A 21,472-nucleotide genomic window follows, 5' to 3' on the forward strand; every position below is an offset into this window, starting at 1 on the left:
TAAATCCCAACAAGTGTGTCTTCGGGGTCACCTTGGGTAAATTTTTGGGCTACATAGTCAACCGACGTGGCATCGCAGCCAACCTGAAAAATATAAAGGCCATCTTAGATATGAGACCACCCTGCAAATTAAAAGAGGTTCAGGGGATGAATGGTCGGATTGCCGCCCTGAGCCGTTTTATGTCCAAGTTGGCAGATTGTTGTCTAGCCTTTTTTAAAGCCATAAAAAAGAGTAAAGACTTTGAGTGGACTGCAGAGTGTCAGCTCACCTTCAACGAGCTAAAAAGATACTTAGCTAGTACCCCGGTTCTGACCCGACTTGAGGAAGGGGATATTTTAAAGTTGTACCTCTCTGCGAGTTACAAGGTGGTAAGCTCGGTACTTGATCAAAGAAGTAGATTGGGTCTAGCGACACATCTACTATGTTAGCAAAGTTTTATAGGATGCTAAAACCAGGTACCCAGAGATCGAGAAACTAGCATACACGCTAGTCATAGCAGCTCGCAAGCTTCGTCCATACTTCCAAACCCACACCATCATCATCCTCACCAACAAGCCTCTGAGACAGATCTTGCTCAAGGCAGAGGTGTTTGGCAGACTAACGAAGTGGGCTATCAAACTAAGTGAGTACGACATCCGGTATGAACTTCGGACGGCTATCAAAGCCCAAGCCTTGGCTAACTTTGTGGTAGAATGTACATTCAATACCGCAACTCCCGAGTTGACCGAGCTCAAACAGACGATGGAAGCATCAACCAGTGGTGCAACGCCAGTCCCGATCAGAGTAGGTCCAACCTGGGATGAGCCTCTGGATTCTCCACGTTGACGACTCGTCCAACCAACAATGAAGCGGTGCAGAAATAATTTTGTACGGCCCAAGCGAGGTGAAGCTAGAATACGCACTCTGATTTGGGTTTGCGGCATCAAACAATGAAGCAGAGTACGAAGCATTGGTCACCGGGCTCACCCTAGCCAGAGAGATGAAGGCAAAGCACCTCGTCATATGCAGCGATTCTCAGCTCGTAGTCAACCAAGTCAGTATGAAGCCCGCGACCCCCCCATGGCTGCTTACTTGGCCAAAGTTAGGGAGACCCTATGCGTCTTCATCTCTCACTTCATCAGACAGATTCTAAGGTCTAAGAATGCTGAGGCCGATGCCTTGTCCCGACTAGCTAGTACAAGCTCCAACACCATGCGGACCGTGTATATAGATGACTTACCTCGGCCTAGCATTCTCAGGGGGGCAAGAGAGGTCGCTCCTGTAGAACAAGCAGAACCGAGCTGGATTGACCCACTCGTGAGTTACCTGCTTCATGGGACCCTCCCTGTAGAATGCAATGCAACCCGAAGGGTAGAGCGCCTATTAGCTAAGTACGTCATTATAGATGGACATCTGTACAAAAGGTCCTTCACACTCCCCTATTTGCGCTGCTTGTGACCCTTAGAGGCCAAGTAGTACTCTACGACACCCATGAAGGCTTGTGCGGTGGACTCTTGGGGGGCAAGGCTCTCGCACAGAAGGTGTTACAATAGGGCTACTACTGGCCCACAATGAAGGTAGATGCACTCGAGCTCATCAAGAAATAAGATAAATGTTAGAGGTATGCTAACATCCACCACTGACCTACTGCCGATCTGAAATACCTCTCTAGCCCGTGGCCCTTCGTGCAGTGGGGAATCAACATACTTGGCCCATTCCCACTAGCGACAGGACAAAGGAAGTTTCTGGTTGTAGCAGTAGACTATTTCATGAAGTGGGTGGAAGCTGAACCTCTAACAACAATCACAACCCGCAACATACAAAACTTCTTTTGGAAGAACATAGTATTGTCCCTTCGAGCTACCTTGGGTACTCATCTCCGACAACGGAAAGCAATTGATGATATAAAATTTTAAAATTGGTGTGCCGAAATGGGAATTCAGCAAAATTTCACCTCAGTGGCACACCCCTAGGCGAGCGGGCAAGCAGAAGTCACCAATAAAGCTATACTTCGCGAACTAAAAGCTCGCTTAGCTCGAGCCAAAGGATTGTGGGTAGACGAACTGCCCAGTGTACTTTGGCCATACCGAACTACCATCAAGACCACTACAGGTGAGACTCCCTTTAAACTCACTTACGACACAAAAGCGGTGATCCTAGTAGAGATCGAGGTGCCTACACTACGCTTGGAGGCCTACGACGAAGAGATGAATTATGACGAGCTCTGTACTAACCTAGACCTGGTGGAAGAAGTATGAGACCTGGCATACATCCAGACTCCAGCTTACCAACAGAGAGTAGCTCGGTACTATAACGCATGGGTCAAGAAGTGACACTTCTGCATCGGCGACTTGGTTCTTCAGAAGGTTATGGTACCTAAGCCCGGTGTCGGTAAGCTCGGACCAAATTGGGAAGGTCCGTACTGAATAAGTCGAGTATATGGGGAAGGAACGTACGGCTCAAGACTTTGAAAGGGATGCAAGCACCTCGAGCGTGGAACATCAGCAACCTAAGAAGATATTACTTGTGATCACCGAATTGGAGAGATGACTGCGAGTCACTCCTAGGGGTCCAAGGGCCATGATGCCAAGTTGACATAAGACCTTGACACTATGATAAGTCGTAGTTGCCTCTTCGGCATGGGCAGATAAGTTCCAGTCGCCTCTTCGGCATGGGCGGATAAGTCCCAGTCACCTCTTCGGCATGGGTGGATAAGTCCTAGTCGCCTCTTTGGCATAGGTAGACAAGTCCTAGTCGCTTCTTTGGCATAGGCAAATCGGTTTTCATGCCCAAGGCATAGACAGCTCGGGTACAAACCCTATGACGTCTAGTCCACCTTGGCATATAACAACATGTTGATCCCATTTGAGGTCAGGCCCAATGGCTCGACACTAAGGGATAACCGACACCTAAGCAAGAAGCCCGTGCATAGACAGGTCGGGTATATACCCTACAATGTCCGCCCACCTCGGCGTACAATAATGCGAAGTTACCCCTACTCGGAGTCCAGCTTGTTAGCTTGAAAGTTTGGGGTAACCAACACTTCGAAAAAATCTACTTCGATTATCCCTACTCGTAGTCCAGCCCGTTAGCTTGACAGTTCGGGGCAACCAACACTGACATTTTTGCTCCTATGTGGTTTAGTTCGCTAGTTCAGGAGTTGTTTATACTTAGAAAGTTTTGCATAGAGATAGTCAAAATGCTTATATTTCATTGATGTAAAGTTTGAGTAAAAATAAATTCCACTATGAACCAAGCTCGGAGGCTCGGGGTATACATCATAAAGGATCAAGGAGAGGCTTCTAGTCATCTCGTGGCTCCTCACCCTTGTCGGAGGCTTTGGCAGGAGGATCTGTCTTCATGCAGCTCTCACCAACACCAATCTCCTCAACGTCATTGAGCAGGTCACTGTCGCTTTCTACTTCGGAGTCCGGATCTTTAGTAGCTTCGGCAGCCATTTCCTTTACAATCCTCGAGGTAGTTATGGCACTAAGGTCGAGTTGGGGGAAATCACGTCGGGTCAGCCACCTACTAAGCTTGAAGCCTTTGCGGTAGCTCGCCATCCCCAAGTTGACCATCTCCCTCCGGTACTCCACCGAAGTCTTGTACTCCTTGATGGCCTTAACCTTGGCCTCCTCCACTGCTTGAAGGAGTATTTCAGTCCACTCCTTTACATGAGCCTCGAGGTTCTCCACCTCCCTCTTCAACACTGCCTCCCGCTCCGCGAGCTCCTTCTCGGACATCAACATGATCAACTCTTTCTTAGCTCGCGCGTCCTTCTTCAGTTGGTTATTATCATTGCGGGCTAAGTTCATCTCGGTATGGGCCTTGTGGGAAGACTCCTCGGCTGCAAGGGCCCGCTTCATGTTCACCTTGGACTAATAAGCCAAGGTGTGGATGGCGGAGTTCACTTGCCAAGAGAAGAAAACAAGCGTCAGTACATGAAAAGCTAAGTACAAGATCGAATGAGAAGATAAATCAGAAAACTTACCACCACGCAGTGGGTAGCAGCTCGGGCTCTGAGTTGAGCAATCGGCAGTTCGGCCTAGCCAGCAACCTCCTTGGCATACACTACACTTTTGCTCTTGAGGACATCGTATTTCGGAGTCAAAATGCTCTGAGCAGCATCATCACTGCTTGAAAAAGCAGCAGTTGCAGGGGCGGGCTTCGAAGACGTTGCCTCCTCGGGCGCGCGGGGGGGGGAGAGCTTACCAGATTCCTCCTCGACCATGTCTATTACAGGAGGTTGCTCGGTGATAGATGGTTGCTCGGGCTCTAGAACGGCAGTCGGCAGGGACTCAATGTGAGCTCTTTTTGAAGCTCACTTTTTCTTCCCCTTCTTCATACTCCCAAAAAGTTCAGTCGCGGGGATGTCCATGATAGCTGCAACAAAAATGAACTATCAGAAACAATACCGAAATAAAACAAAGGAAACACCATAAACAGCGACCTACCAGGACTCAGGTCGGCCTTCACGAGCTTCTCCTCTGTCACAAAGTCTATGAACTTTAAGCTGAGCTCTGCCCAAGATCTAAGCACCTCCCTTGTCTTCAGGTCCAACTGCACACCAGGGTCCTAGATGGCTGCCCTCCAATGGGACGGGAAAAGCCAACCCTCAGTGTTACAAACCACAAAGTAACACCTTTTCTAGGTCGGGACCTTGTTTGGGAGCTCGTGCAAGAGTTTGTAGCCTGGACGTGGTGACAGGTAGTAAGTTCGCCTATGCTCAGTCAGAACACAAGACAAGTTCTTTTTAATGGAAAGAATATAAGAGAAGATGTTGAGGTCGAGAGGAAGGTTGTAGTCGTGGAAAAGGGAGATTGTTCCTACTACATTACGGATGGAGTTCGGGTGCAACTAGTCTAAGGTTATGTTGAACAACTTGATGACTTCGACTATCATGGGGTGAAGTGAAGGTTGAAGACCAGCTACGAGCTATTCCTAGAAGTTCACGATCTCGTCATGACCGTGCTTCCAAGGGAAATTACCTAAGGGGATACTATACACAAGGTTATTGGGAAGTCTGTACCGGGCTACTAGATAAGAGCCTGTCCGCCGTCATTGTCGATGGGCCGAAGTTATCTGTAAAGGAATGGAAAGATCCATTGTATGAACGCCCAGATAATGCGGAATAGAATGAGCGAATTTCAAAAATTTTCTTTCCTTCCTACAATTGGAGAGGGAAATGCCTGATACGGAGAATTAGTATCCCCCAACGAAGGTGTTCACGCCCAAAAAAGTCACCAAAGATTGCTCCCACTGAAGATGGTGCAGTGTAGGACGGAGCAGAATCAGCAATGTTCTTCACAAGAACTGGATCCTTCGCAAGAACCCACTGGACGGTAGGTGAGCACAATTTCTTTTCAATTCTTTCACAAAGAACTGAAATCAAGAACGCTTCTTGATGACTCCCACGTGAGTGGAGACGAACTACTAATGGCAGCGACGGCAAGAAGGAGGCGGCAGGGAGAAATTGGCACACTCACTGTATGCTGATTTATCTCTTCTCTGTTGTATCTGTATTTCAGATGAGTGTCTTTTGAGGCTGCCGCCCCCTCCTTTTATAATCCTAAAGGGATCAGATCCTAACCCTATTAGGAGATGTTGATCCCCTTAAGTGATAAGGTAAAGTCCTTATCTAATCTGCAGATCATGATCAACCCTCCTAATTTGATTAGGAGTTTCCAGTTTTGAAGCATATTTAAATCTGGACTCTTATTGAGTGGATAGGGACTTTCCCTTATCCTTTAGGGCTGGTCCATATCTCAGGTTCGCCCCATTCAAGCTAATCTAATTAGCCCAACTCGTATTGGGCTTTTGGACCATTTAGTGTATATGCTCACTTAAGCCTTCCAAATTGCTGCCTAGTTGGGCTTTCTCTATATGGCATGGGACCCAAACGTTGATCTAGACATCAGCCACAAGGGTTCGGCCCAACCTCTGTCACAAGGCCTAGCTGAATTCACTGAAAAGCCCAGTGAACCCCTTGAGCCCATCATATGGACTCTATGGGCCCAACACTTACACTAAGTGGTCCTTGGGCCAAGCCACCTTGTAACACCCAAGGACTGTGGGCAAATGCAAGATTAGCCCATCAGGTTTAACCCTCAAAGGTCTTACACTTAACCTCTCAGCCCATAATGATCAAACACTGCCTGATAGGGGAGGACCTCTCCCCCGACTGCAAGGTACAATGCTGCACTCTCCTCTTACATGGACCCCAGGGATTAAAACATTTTGCAAACAATTTTGGAAATAAATAAATAAATAAATAATATATATATATATATATATATATATATATATATATATTACATCGCATAAATATATTTTGCAAAACAAAATTTCAACGATTGAAATCAACTGCCGACAATTTTGGTTTCCATCAGAGAGAGTGCATTTCCCCAATCATTACCTTTGTCCAACAAAGGGGCTGATCCTGTCACTATGATCACCCACTCAGATAGATTCATGAACTATCTCAACATACCAAGGTTTTGACCCCCTCTAAGGGTCTTACTAATTGGCATATCAAAGATGGCCCAGTTCACTACCCAGTGTGGTACCATAATCGAGTCTAGGGGTCAGGTGTAACATTCCAGTTTTGCCCACTAATCGCCAAGGTCCAGAGCAATACTAGAATTCTGGTCTGGTTCAAGGTCTCAAGCTGATCCCACATTGCATGTACATCGGGTCTCACCCTGGTGGCATTGATAGGCCACCCTAACCGACTTGGCGGTACATCAGTATCAGCCTTATCAGGGTAGGTCTCCCTAGACTGACCCACTGGCTGTGAACATTCTAAACCATCACAAGTCTCATAAGTGTCCGGTTTTAAGGGTATTACAAAGAAACATACCACATAACATGAATCAAATATGCACTTTATTCATTTACAATAAATGTCATAAGTACATCAAAATTGATTGGAGCTAAGGGCATACAAAACTGTCTAACAATCTGGCACCCGACCTCGATGCGAGGTGGAAGCTAGGTCACCAGAGGCCTCTCGCCCCCCCGGGGTGAGTGCATCTCGGGATGACCGCGGACTGCATCCTAACCCGAAGTAACCTCCTCGGTAGGATGAAGATCTACAGCTTGAGCTAAAGTACACACCTCGGCTCCAACGGATTCGCCGCTCCCATCTAAAAGACTATCAAAGCTAAAACTAGACATAATGGAAGACACGAAATCAAAAAAGAGAGCTAGGGGAGACTCACCAAAAGAGAGACTGAACTTAAGAAAGGAAGACGACCTCGGGAAGACACCGAACTGAAGGACTTTGAGCGCTCCTCAGAATGCGAATTATCGGACTTGTGGCAAAGAAAATGAGTCCCTTGCCCCCTATTTATAGCCATTGTATCTAGTAATCAACAGTCGAGATCGTCACAATCCAACATCTCCTAGGAAAACCGGTTACATGACCCTCGAGGTTGAAATCGGTTTAGCGCGTGTTTTGACATCTGCGGAGTTTATAAAACGACTTGACATCCGCGCGTACACTTGATGCGACCTGGGTTGTTGCCAAGCGGCCGAGCTTGCCCGACCAATGATTCGCCCATCAAACCACCTAGACCTCGTTCAAAATCCACCTGTACTCATCATGAACTCCCCGTACCGGGTCGAGACCCCTGCCTCGGGGAGTGGGGGGGCAACTGATGAAAGGTGATTTGGCCCCGACCTGGCGAAGAGGGGACACGTGGACACGACCTGACCGAGAGGGGACAACTCAGCCTGGCAAGTTTAGTTCGCAACAATTGAGTTCAGGTATTCAGTCACCTCGGAATAAGGCTCATATCGGTGCAAGGCCACCTCAGTATTCAATCTAGTTCAGAACTAAAAGACTGAAGTACCAACTTGGGACCAACAACTCGAATCACCACATAACTGATTCCCTCGTGACCAACTCTAGAGTTCTCTCCAACAGATCTCGAATCTCTCGAGATCACGATGAGCTAACAGATCCTGACTTTTCCAAGATCACGATGGGGACTCATCCCGACTCCGCCGGAGTTGGAAGTGGAACAATAAGCCTTACTTGTATACTGCTCTTTCGAAAGCAGAATGAACTCTATCTCCACACCCTGGATATCCTGAAGTTTTTTCGTGAGCTCCACAACTACGCCAATATATAAAGGCACCAACCCCAATGGTGCAAGGTACGCGCGATTTTTCTACTCTCTAGCTCTCTAGCTCTCTAAGCTCTCAAAGCTTTTAAGCTCGCATCAGTTTACTGACTTAAGCATCGGAACGACCTCACCGGGTTAGCCACCTTGGGTTCTCTGATCCTTTCTTGGAGATTCACTTAGTTCACTGCCCGACTGGAAAACAGATCACCCTCGAGCAGGGAGTAGACAGATCGCACAACATCATATATATATATATATATGCAACACTTACACACTTTTTACGATGCCGATCGGTTGATCATTTATAAGTTTCTCCGTTTCTGGCATCATAATCCAATTCTTTTACATGATGGACGTGGCAAAGGTTTTATCGTGGATTTCGCGCTACCACCACCCACACGAAATTAGATCCCTCGGAAATCTAACATCTGAGTAAACTAATATAAAGCAAAGACTTGAACTGGAGTGGTCTACGTCTACTTTTATGTCAGTTTTCTCACTCGATCAAAAGCCCTGCATTTTGTCTTCGAAATTATTTGACTCGAATCAACAGATCGTCCCAGTCACGTACGCAGTTTCCTTGTGTATTCCTTTTATCCATCGAAGAAACTAAACTAATGTAGGAGGGAAGCAGAAAAAGGTGGAAGAGGAACGATTCTATTAATTGATATTTTGATTGGGTAGGCCCAAGTCGGAAAGTGTGGCAGCGAATAAAGTGGGTGTGATTGATTTCTGGGAATCCAACGCAGAAGACAATCTCTTCAACAAAAAACAATTCAAGAACAGGGTCAAGCCTTGATCATCGGAGGCTAGAAGAAGGAAGAAGATAATGGAGGTGTGGGACGAGGATGATTTTCATCTGCAGTATCCTGCAGGTGAGATTCCTGAGGTTGTATACTGGTCAGGAGAGTCTGGACTGTCACTGCCTGCGCCAGCGCCATTCAGAGACGACAATATTTCTGATCATGGTAAAACTCTCTCTCTCTCTCTCTCTCTATGTATGTACTTTATCTTTCTGTCTGTGTCTCTTGCTCTCAATACGGTTGTTTGTTATTCCTGATGAAGGTTTCAAAACTTGGGTTTGTAGCAAAATTCTCGTTTCTAATTAGGATTTTTCACTTTATTCCCAAGTATCCTAACCTCGTTTTAGTATTGCTTCAGTTTTCTCTCTCTCTCTCTCTCTCTCTCTCTTTGCTTGGATTCATTTTTGGTGAAAATTAACCAGAACATAGAAACCAATAGAACAAAATCTAGTCAATTCCTCTATAGCAACTTGGTTCGTGATGAACAATGCTGGGTTTTTGTTTGTTTTTGATATTCTTTTATATCTTGCTTTAGATTTCTTATTTCTATTGTGGTTGCGAGAATTTGACTCTGCAGTTGCTCTTCACACTCATCTCCTGACTTTTTGTAGTAGAAACTCGTTTGCAATTAGGTATCAGCGAATACTCAAGGATCAGACTGCTGAAGGAACTCGCCGCAACAAAGAAAGATCCTCTGAGTCATTGCAGTTGTGGGCCTGTGGGCAATGACATCTTTGAGTGGCAAGGAGTGATCATGGGGCCAGAGTGTACACCCTATGAGGGAGGATTATTCTTTTTATCCATCCATATCCCTGAGGATTACCCCAACAGTCCTCCAGAGATCAAATTCGAAACTAAGGTAAGCATTTCTTTGGCATTTGTGGGAACTATGTATCTCTTGGTATTAAGTCCATAAATCACATTCTAAGCAGAGAGGTTTGAAATATAATATGCCTAATTCTTCAATAACCTCTGCCTTCTTTTGCAGCATTGTTATTGTATTCCTGTATTGAGGTTTGAACTTTTGCCGCTCTGAGTACACATGATTGAACAGGGTTAAACTTGCAAATGACTTCACAGTCATTCTTTTATAAATTGATTGATAGTTTCTTATTTTCTCAAAAGGAATCATGAGGTTCTAGACTATCCATAAATCCACATCATCCTTCCATCCATAGGAAAGATCACAAATGAGCAGAAAAATAATCCTTTTTATACTAAATTATTTTTATTTTTTGGAGTCATTTTGTAAGTAAAAGATTGTGAAAGCAGGGTTTTGATGGAAAAAAAAAGAAAAAGCCTTTATTTTGTATGGTAATTTATTTCATACTTTTCTTATTGTCAATGTAATTAAGAACCAATTACCATTCTATGACTATTTACCTTTTCTAGTTCATGTGTAACCTCTCAGAGTATGATGCATTCTAAATGTTTCAAGATAGTCGAATCCTTTGTTTCTTTTGTATATTGTAGTTCTTTGGACTTTTGCGGAGATAATGTATTGGGGGGGGGGGGGGGGGGGGGAGGAGATGCAGTTTCACTATTAGCCTGATTGGGAGACAATTTTAAAAATTCATCTTAGATATCGAGTTTGGGATTGTTTGCACATGTTTTCCTTTAGTGAAGATACAATATTGCAGTAAATAGTAATGGAGTTGCTATGGATTCTTCTACTGTTGCCTGCGAGGAAATATGAATTACTCAATTAATATGTTGCAGCTATCAGTCACGATCCAACTGCAACTTAACTGGACCAAAGCAAAATTCAGCAGAAGAAAAGTGCTCTGAGTAATTCAAGGTGCCTATGTGTTAGTTATAAGTGGAAAACCCTTTTTTCATTGACTATCTGAAGTCTTTATTGCAAAGGTTGAAGCCACTTAAAATTATAAAATGGAAGCCAGCTGGAGGTGACCTGGCTTCCAGACGGATGGTGGATTGAACTTGCAAGGATATCTGAGATTTTTGAGAAGTCATTTAAGTGGTCCGAGATTCCCTGAGGTAACCGCCATGCACGTTGACCACCCTCCGGATCGTTTGGCACGTGGGTCAACTTCCAAGGATCGTGGGAGTGTTTAGATATGCATGCCAAATTCATCGGCGAGCACGTCTTGCAAGTCGCCAGGTCAGCGCATGTGCCAGATCGCTAGGTCGCGCTTGGGCCAGGCCGCCAGGTCGTGCCTGGGCCAGGCCGCCAGGTCGGTGCCTGTGCTAGGCCACTAGGCCGCGGCTGTGCCAGGTCACACCTGTGCCAGGCCACCAGGTGGAACACCATCAACTTGACAAGGCAAGTTATTGCCAAAGTGGTTCCAGGTGTCACCTAATTGTTCTGAGGTGCCATGTGTCACAATATCATTGGAGGGCCAAATCCGCCCTCATCAAAGTTGCTATTGATTCTTCTACTGCTGCCTGCGAGGAAATATGAATTACTCAATTAATATGTTGCAGCTATCAGTCAAGATCCAACTGCAACTTAACTGGACCAAAGCAAAATTCAGCAGAAGAAAAGTGCTCTGAATAAGTCAAGGTGCCTATATGTTAGTTATAAGTCGAAAACCCTTTTTTCATTGACTATCTGAAGTCTTTATTGCAAAGGTTGAAGCCACTTAAAATTATAAAATGGCAGCCAAGAAATGGCCATCAAAATGGAGCGTTATCAAATATAGAAACTATTTAATAATATTAATTTATTACCTCCTTTCCATGGTTGGAACATGGAAGAAATTTAAATAGTCATAATCAATGCTTAAGAAGTTGAAGGTAAAATCAAACATGAGAACAAAAAGTTACAAAGCTTACTGAGGGAACTGTAGTTGTAAGGTAGTGGCACAGAGGATAAGATTTTCTTTGTTTTGTTCCTCCTCCTCCTGAAGATATTGTGAGAATTCAATTTAGACATTGAAGGAAAATTCCGTTCAGTTAGAAAACTGGTTTATGAATTCTTAAATATGAGATTATCATGAAAAGACAACATTAGATGGAAGAATGCTAGCAAACAAGTTTATTAAAATCTTGGATAACTTGCCTTAAAGACATGGTAGGACCCATGGAAAGCCACACTACAAAACAAAGTTGGATATGCCTTTTCTTGGTCCCAGTGTGTCTGTTGGGTAAAGAAAACCAGTAGTAGTATAAACTTGTTTTCTAGAATTTATCTATCAGGTATTAGAGGACAGTTTTGGCATTTGTTTGTAATCTATATACATCAATCAGTTCCTAAATTCTTGAACTTGATCTTGTGTTTTTGTTGTCACTGTTGTTGTTGATCTAGATCTCAGAGATAGAAGTGGATTGTTCCGATATGAAATACTCTGTGTTATTAATTTCTACTAAACAGGAAAGCATTAATAAACCTGATTTTGAGATTGAAATGGAGGGGAAGGGAAGGTGATACTGATATAACATACTCTGTGTTATTGATTGAAAAATGATCACTAAGCATATGGTGCAATCATATTTATGAGAGAAAGCAGATATCTCAAGAATTTTAGGATGTCTAACTGTATCTATGAAAGGTAAACTTTTTTTTTTTTTTTCTGAGAAGGATGAAAAACCATTTCCTGTTAATACCAAAGTTCAGTTCATGATTGTGCTGCAAGTTAAGGTATAGGTGCTCCTGCGTCCATAATTTTCCTCTTGGAAACATTACTTAGTTCTCTAATTAGACCATTTGAGGCTGACATCTTGCATGACAGGAAATTATATTGCAATGCATTTTTTTTTTCCAAATGCCATTGAAACTTTTGTTCTACATGTGTTTTTCCCTATATATTAGTGTCTCTAGAGACAAACAAATAAGAGACAAACAAATAAGAAATAAATTACAATCAGAAAATCTATGTATTTATTAGGAAAAATTCCCAACCAGTACGTTGTACTTTGGCTTGAGTTACAATTTGGTCTCCAAACTTTCAAAATGGGACAATCCAGTACCCAAACTTTCAAAATGTGACAATCCAGTACCTGCCGTTAACCAGTTCGTTAATCAGCCGTTAAGTGACATTTGAAAAGTAAAAAATTCCCTTCGAATGCCTTCTAATTCTCTTTATCAACCATCCAAACATTAACAAAAAAACTGAACAGTCCCAAATCCTAGCCTCTTCTATTCAAAAAAGTTGGTGAATGTTTAGAAGAATCTAGAATTTGGGACTCTTCATTTTATTGTCAATGTTTGGATGGTTGATAAAGAGAATTAGATGACATTCTTAGGGCATTTTTTACTTTTCAAATGTCACTTAACGACTGATTAATGGACTGGTTAACGGTAGGTACTGAATTGTCACATTTTGAAAGTTCGGGTACTGAATTGTCGCATTTTAATGTTTGAGGACTGAATTGTCACTCGATCCAAAGTACAGGGTCCTGATAAGTAATTTTCCCTATTTATTATTGGCTGAAGTACAAGGGTTTGACTATAAAACCGGAAAGACTTCATATCTGAAAAACTTGTGATCAATCAAATGGTCTCATCATAAACGTATTAACCAATCAGGTGGTATTTATCAAAATTCATGAGTGGATTTTGATTGGCCAAAGCTCCTCTGGTGCCATGTCTTTCCAGCATCATAGATTTTCCCCAATTGGTATTGATTTTTCTTTTCAAATGTTATTCTGTGGATTGTAGGTCATTCATCCAAATATCGATGAGGATGGCACCATCCATCTAGACATACTGTGGGACAGATGGACTCCTGTACTGACTATTGAGTGGGTGTTACTGTCAATATGCTCACTTCTTGTTGATCCAAATGCAGACATTTCTTTCAATCCAATTGCTATTCTATACAGAAATAATAGGGAGGAATATAACAAGAAAACAAAGGAGTGGACTCGGAAGTACGCCATGTGCTGAGTGAATTGCATCCTCTGTTACTGAACATTTTGTACAGAACATTTTACATGCATACAAACAATTGAGAATTACTATATATAGGCTTCAGAGACTAGGACTGATGGACTACCTTACCCATAACCCTTTGGATATATATACAGTTCAGTGATGTATGTGAAAATATACAATGGAAGGCCTCTCTTAGAAGAAAAATAGGCAGTTTTGGAATGTAGATTAATTTGTTTGAGTTCCTGTGGTTTTACCAGTGGATTACAGTTTCTGTGTATTTAACTACATTCTCTAGAAACCATTTCGATAATCTATTTAAGCCAGAAAAGCTCATTCTATACAACTTCAGTTCCAAGCAGGATCTACTACAAACAAGAAGTGGATAACCCAACCTAAAAATGTCCGGGTCGGATTGGGATGGACTGAAGTTTGGATTAGGGTTAGGGTAATAAATATGAATTTGACTTTGGTTCAAGTTAGGTTAGGATTGAGGCCTTGAAGAAAAAAATGTTACATAAATATGTATGTATTTATGTATGTAGGCAAATGTTTTCTAGTGGAACCTAAGTATGGTATTCTTAAAGCACTGTAACATTGTTCTTAAGGCTCAGTTTGGAAGGAGTATAAATACAAATTTGTAGACTATAAAATTTTGCATTTTATATTATTTTGTATGTATTTGTATTGTACATATTCCAAACTGATCTTAAATGTATCATGGTTTTCAAAGTCAGACCGGACCTGACGGTCAAACTGAAAAAACCAGCAACCAGTCAGGTGGCTGGTTCCATTTTACCCTAGAACCATTATTTCACCAAAAACCATTGATTTCGTCAGAAAACCGCTAAACTGGACGGTCAAACCGTTCAAACCATTCAAACTGTCCAATGGTTTTGGCCATTTTTTAATTTTTTTTTATCAAAACGGGTCATCTATTCAGTGCAAATGGTGAGACCATTCGACTTGGGAACTGGACCCCTGACCAGTTCATTGTCCGGTTTGGTTTTAAAAACCTTGAAATGTATAATAATGGTAAATTCTGTTGACCTTAATCCGCTAAGGCTCTATTTGTCTCTAGTGCAAATTTGAACCAAGTATAATTTTGCATCTGCTTTTTTTTTTTTTTTGCAACTATGATTTGCACTCCTACTTGATATAGAACTTGTACTTTTTTGTCTCATTTTCATTTATTAGCAATGCAAATTTTGATCCAAAAATTGGTGCAAAATTTGGTCCGATTTCCTCCTACCTCATCAATTCTCTCTCCACATCATCTTTTTTCTAACTATTTCCAAAATAAATAAATAAACAATAAACCTCCTAACATTCTCTTTCATATTAGGTGGGGATTATATCATTTGACTTCCTATATTATTTCTTATAAACAAATGAGACAAAATCAAATATGAACTACGAGGCAATAACAACCAAAATTTACACTCAGCCAGTCAGCCTATTTGCAGTTTACTCCCTAGTGTGTTCGAAAGTGTGTCATTAAACACTTCAAAACACCACTTTAAACATTTATAATTATATTCTAATTCTTAAACAACTACTAGATCTGCAGAAAAGAAATAAAATACAAATTAAATCTATAGGAAGAAAAAAATGAACTGGAAATTAAATAACAAAAAGTAATTCTAAAATTGAAGAAAAAATGGTTGGGATTCAAATCCAGAGGTGGCAGTAGTGGTGTTGGCGAACTGCAAGTAGGAACCCCTCCTCTTGTCTGAGCATCCTCCTCTTCCTCTACCCTTGAACTTCTCAAGATCAGCCTTCCTTCTAACCTAGGTGAATTACCAACCCCTTCTATAGGGCCCCTAGGACCCTTCTTATAGAGAAGGGTGGACACAACTGAAAATAGGGAGAAAGATGGGGGGTGGTAGCTGGGATTTAACAAAGTTAGGGACGCCCCAGGGTTTCTAATGGATGGCTAAGATGGTTTTGGGGTGATCCCATGGCTGAAAATAAAAGGAGAGGGTGCCCAATATTATGTAGGATTGAGATTTGGGCACCCAGAAATGGAGGGTGTAGATTAGAACATCTAGGGTTGAAGGGTTAAGATTAAAAGAAAAGGTGGTGCCATAAATTGAATGGTTGTGATATATGATGGAGGGAGTGGCTGAGAATTGGAGGTGAGGGGTTGAATGGTGAGGATTAGAAGAACAGGTGGCGCCCTAGGGTTTAAAAGCTATAAAGGAGAGCCCTAAAATGAGTGATTGAGATTAAAAGAGGTGGAGGGTGGAGATTAAACACGTAGGGGCAGCTAGGCTTTGTTATGAGTGAAAATATTAGGTTAAAAATGCTCCCTAGGGTTTGCTAAGGAGAGGGGAGCATGGTAATACCAACTATGTTTAGAAGATAGGAGGCACCCCCCTGTTCTTAGTTCTTTACCAAAACACCCCCTCTCTCAACTGGTCTTCACACCAGGTTCCCAAAAACTGCACTTCAACCTAGAAAGCTTCATAGTTTTCTACATAATTTGCACAAAGACCCTCATAGGTCACATAATTGATTTTAACTAGGAAAATGCTACACTTTGACTCGTCTAAGGCCGAAAATACCCCTGAATTGATGCCCTTAAGGCATCAAAATGTAGGGTTATCACTCCCATGTGTTTACATCACTACAAAGGAAATTTGCACTATAAATAAATTGAACCTAAGGCATTAATCTTAAGTCAAAAACAACTAAAACAACTATTGACCTCAACATGACCTAAAACAGCTAGAGTTGTATTTAGGGGTGGCCACGAGTTGAGCTTCTCATGAGCTATTTGAGCCCGGGTCGACTCAGTTTAACCCGAGCTTCGAGCTGAGCTCAAGCTTGATATATAGGCTTGTTTGCTAATCGAGTTGAGCTCGAACCCAGTGAAGCTCGGCTTGTGAGGCTCACGAGCCTAGTATAATAAATATATATATATTTTATATACATACATACATTCATATACATATAAATATATATAATAAATCATTTTTATTTTATATAGTAATATTTTTATTTTTCATGTATAATAGTAAATAATTTTTATAATTCTTATTTTTTTATATAAAATAAAAACATTTTTATATGTATAATAATAAATAATTTTTATAATTCTTAATTTTTTGTTTGTAAAATAAAAAATATTTTTATATTTATATTTTTTATAAATTGGCTTGTAGTTGAGCTCGAGCCGAGTCGAGATCGAACTTGTGAGCTTTTAACTGAGCCAAGCTCGAGCTTAAGTTTTTAGCTCAAATTGAGCTCAAGCCAAATACAGTTTCAGTGGTTGAGCTCGAATAGCCAAATATTGGGCTCGGCTCTGCTCAAACCCACCCTTAGTTGCATCCTTTCAACAATACAATTTGGGTTCAGTTTGGAACAAATACAAATATAAATATGTATGGTACAAATAAATAAAACATAGAGAGAGCCTACCAAATATAACAACTTATTAAACCAGTTATAAGTTCTCACTGTTTTTCCCATCAAAGGAAAACCATGTGACTTGAACAAGAATGCACGGTTTAATCATGATAATACAAACTATTTTTTTAAGTGATGATGTGCAATCTGCTCACTCCCTCGTGTTAGTGACTACGCTCGAACCAACTTTTGATTAGGCAATGCTGAGTTGTAATGCTGAGCTGTAAACTCTAAGTCCGAGTTGAGAAGGGCTGTAAAGAGAGAAGAGTCAAAGTGCCTAGGTGGGTTTTACCTAGGAAGACACTTCGATGCTTAAATTAGTAAGGAGATTTTAGTGAGGATATGTGAGAGAGTTCAAGAGCTTTTGTGCGCATGCCTTTTAGAGTGATCCTAGGGTCACTTTATAGCTATTTGAGGTTCAGGTGCAATCAAGCAATGTGTTTGAATCTTCTACGAAGCTATTTACAGTTTGGGGGTGTGTTGGGCTGTTAGTTACTAGATTCGTGCGGTGGTTACAGGTCACCCACGGGTCTTGTGGCGGGTGGTTCGATGAACTATTCCTATGGTCACGATAATGGTATTCGTGAGGGCGTGGTACACGGAATGGTTTTGGTCGAGCTGGTGTTGTTGGCAGGCCGAGCTCACCCTAGCTTGGCTGCACATCAGATGTCAGTTGCCACGTGTTGGTTTGTCGATCTTTTCTGCTGAGTTGGATGTTGTGTTGCCAGTAGCGTCCGTATGTTGGTAGCTATGTGTGGTGACCATAATGTCCCTCATCAATTGCCCCCACTCTCAAGCCATTGTCTAGTAGGCGAAGAGAGTAGAAGTTTTTGGGGCATTTTGGATCTACTCGCTTTGGCTTTCGGTCCAGTTCGCTCTAGTTTAGATTGCTTTTGATGCCGATTTAGTTCACCTGGTTTGGTTTTGCTCTTTCTGGAATATTCTGACACAAATAGTACGGTTTTGTATGTGCGGGATGCCAGGCTTTTTGAATTTTAATGGTGCGCACCTGCCCCCCCCCCCTTTTTTTTTGAATTTTTGAAATGGGCACGCGATCGCCCGATCGGGAGAATTTTGATCATGAACCTCATCTCATGTCAAATCCAAAATCCAAAACCATAGGCACACAGATCCCAAAAATCCAAATTTGATGACACTAAGGTCATCCAAATCCGACATCATTTACCCCTTCATCCCAAGACCTGAAGCCGGAACCGATTTCAATCATCCGATCAATATCATTTTTTATCTAGGACCATATTGTTAGATAGTGTATGCCCCCAATTAGATTGATGTATAGATACATTTATTGTAAATGAATAAAAGTCTCATATTGATATTGGTTTGCTTTTATGAAATTACCCTTTAAACTAGACACTTATGAAACTCGTGTTAGTTTAGAATGTTCTCAACTACTAGATAGACTTTGGGAATTTATCCTACCATGACTGACATTGATGTGATGCCAAAGAAGTTGGAGCAACTTATCTCAGCTGCTAGGGTTAGACTCAAAGAACATGTAGTGTGTGTTTGGATGAAACACTAAACACAAACCATTTTCTATTTATGTCCTATACCTTAGAGATTGATGGGGAAAATTGGAATATTACACATAACCCCTAGACTTGATTATGGTACTACACTAGATGTTGGATTGAATTGTCTTTAATATGCCAATCACTGGGATTCATTAAGGGTCAAAACCTAGGTATGTCGGGGCAATCTAAGAATTCACCTAAGTGGGTGATCATAATGATAGGATTGGATCCTTTGTCAAACAAAATGAATGATAGGGTTTACACCCACTTTGATGGAAACCTGAATTATTGGTAGTGAGTTTCAATAGTGTTTTGAAATCTGACTTTGCAAAATATATTTAGGATATATATATATATATATTATGATTTATGAAAATGTTTGCAAAAGTTTTTAATTCCCAAGATCCATCCGAGTAGAGAGTGTGACACTAAACCTTGCAGGTAGGGGAGAGGTCATTCCTTGTTAGGTAGTGTTTTGATCATTATGGACCGAGAGGTTAAGTGTAAGAGACCATTACAGGGCTAATTACCTGATGGGATTTATCTTACTTAAGTCCATTATCCTTGGATCTTCATAGGATGGATCAATTCAAGGATCATTTAAGTGTAAATGTTGGGCCCATATTTAGCCCATAGTGGTGTGCTTAGGGGTTTACTACGTTTAACAGTGAATTCAACCAAGTCGTTTCACAAAGGCTGTGCCAAACCCATGTGGACTTATGTGAGGTCATTGTGGGGTCCCACATCATACAAATCATGCCTAAGTTGGCCATGTAACACCCTTGGGTCATGAGCCTTATAGCTAATGGGCCTAAGGCCCATAATTAATATGATTAATTAAGATGTCACATGACAACTTAAGTTATCATGTGCTATGGGACGAATCTGGGTTTGGATCTATTGGAGCACCTAATCTTATAAGAAGATAAGGTATATCTCTAGTTAGAGTCCAAATCTGATTTAGGTCTAGATTCTTTCCTAATTAGATTAGGAAAGCTTCATATATTTTGTAGTTTCTAGTTCTCTCTACACCATTTTGTCTCCCAGTTTTTCTGAGTTCAACATCAACTATCTGGGACTGATATAGATCTATTTTTCCACTAATTTTTGTGAGAAAAATTTAGGGGATATCAGGCTCATCGTCCATAGTTCCATTCAAGCAGTTGGATCCCAATTTTATAGAAAACTATATTGTTAAACCAGCTTCAGGAATACATTATGCCATGTTTAGGGGATGCTAGTTTTAGGACTAATTTGGCAGGAAACTTCCACCTCAGGATTTACGTTAGTGTTAACCATATCAGGTATACATCTCCTTCTTTGTTTGGTTTCAAACCTGGTTTGGTTCAGTGCAAGACCAATCCTAAAAAATGTAATTTTTCAAAACATAGGGAATTTGATTCCCAAAAGGATTAGAAAAATTTGAAACTTCATTCAGCCATCTAGCATGGTTCAGCCATACATATGATGGATCCTAACCCTTCCAACAGTGATATCAGAGCACTAGGTTCAGCCCAAATCAGCAAGAACTAGTCTAGCTAATTTGAGCAGTTTGTAGAAATCTCTAAGAGTTCGGTTCTCAGAGTAGGCCATATATATATATTTTTCTGGTATATTATAGAATTTTTCTTTCATGAATTCTTGAATTCTTGGGTTGAAAGTGTGATGTTGATTGAAATCTTGATGGTGGCAAGACCTGTGCACACCAAATTTATTAATTTGATTATTTGGTCTGTAATTAATTAATTTTATTTTCTAAAAAAAGTATATTAGGTTTTTCTGATATAAGAAATAGAAATTAGGGACTTTGTATTTTTTTTTACATTAGAGAAATCACTAGACCTTGCAGAGAAGATAGATATTGCAGATAGAGATCGATTTGTAGATTGCAATTTCGTAGGGATGCAACTTTTGTCTGGATTGGATTCGAACCATCACACTATCAACCCTAGCCATTTACTTCTGATTATTTTCTATTTATTTGCTGATATGATTGTGAATCATAATTGAAAATATCGAATCGTTACCTATGTGAATTGATGCATGTTTTGGACACCAAACCCTAAGTCAATCTGACCTAGTTTTGGTCCAACCTTGTTGAACAAAACCTATAGTTCTTTGGGGTCTGATCACAACCCCTTGGATTACTATTTAAGTGACCCAAAATTGATCTAGGCTCGGGGTGTGATGGCCCATTGCATGGACCAATTTGGCCCATACTTGAAAAATCCATTTATGTTAGATTAAAGCAAGATCAACTCATTTCAGCATGGGCTACTATATTGGGCCAAACTGCTTTTGTAGTTTAAACTATATACCAAGATAAAATTATTAGATAACTTGGTCCATTATGGGATGATCATGTGTTAATCTAAATGGATCTAGAAATTGATATTGATCAATTATGTATGTGTGTATGTGATGTGCTGAATGAATGTGATTCGTTCATGAACTATAAGTGCTTGGCCCATGTATTGACTTATGTGGCTCTCCACGACCATCATGCTTGAATAGACATCATTGCCATAATACCCATGGATCATTGCATGATCTCCTTTTCTAATGGTCTCCCTCAATAGTTTCTTCCCGAAGAAGAACCTCGTGGGAACCCAAGCCTATTAAGGGCCCATTTGAATCTAACTTTATGAAAGGCAGTGAGAGTCACTATGGTATGAGCTAAATATGACCTAGGGACTGATATACACGTTACCTCATGATTAATATAAGTGTAATGAGATAGGAAATATCATAAGATGATATTTCTAAAGGCCTTCTGTC

The 21,472-nt window shown here is 41.2% G+C and overlaps 1 protein-coding gene across 3 annotated transcripts; it reads left to right on the plus strand.

Annotated features, from left to right (window-relative positions):
* The first annotated feature begins 8,575 nt into the window (after positions 1-8,575).
* Positions 8,576-14,012, plus strand: LOC148865283 (uncharacterized). 3 transcript variants are annotated; one of them, XM_088975399.1, is made up of 3 exons: positions 8,576-9,076; positions 9,523-9,770; positions 13,533-14,012. In XM_088975399.1, exons 1-3 carry the CDS (start codon positions 8,938-8,940, stop codon positions 13,758-13,760), a joined length of 615 nt encoding a protein of 204 aa, XP_088831525.1. In that variant the 5' UTR covers positions 8,576-8,937; the 3' UTR covers positions 13,761-14,012. The 3 variants fall into 3 exon arrangements, with proteins under 3 accessions (XP_088831525.1, XP_088831526.1, XP_088831527.1); XM_088975400.1 differs by having other exon boundaries at positions 8,583-9,076; positions 9,526-9,770; XM_088975401.1 differs by having other exon boundaries at positions 8,665-9,076; positions 9,544-9,770.
* The last annotated feature ends 7,460 nt before the right edge of the window (positions 14,013-21,472 follow it).

This window comes from Nelumbo lutea, chromosome 3, assembly GCF_056320005.1.
Source record: "Nelumbo lutea isolate HS-2025 chromosome 3, American lotus-T2T, whole genome shotgun sequence".
NCBI lineage: Eukaryota > Viridiplantae > Streptophyta > Magnoliopsida > Proteales > Nelumbonaceae > Nelumbo > Nelumbo lutea.

Excerpts from the sequence above, each read along its gene's own strand:
- LOC148865283 (XM_088975399.1), top strand. The coding sequence starts at position 8,938 with ATGGAGGTGTGGGACGAGGATGATTTTCATCTGCAGTATCCTGCAGGT. Across the intron at positions 9,077-9,522 it reads CGACAATATTTCTGATCATG|TAGAAACTCGTTTGCAATTA; the intron begins GTAAAACTCTCT and ends GACTTTTTGTAG. Across the intron at positions 9,771-13,532 it reads AGATCAAATTCGAAACTAAG|GTCATTCATCCAAATATCGA; the intron begins GTAAGCATTTCT and ends TGTGGATTGTAG.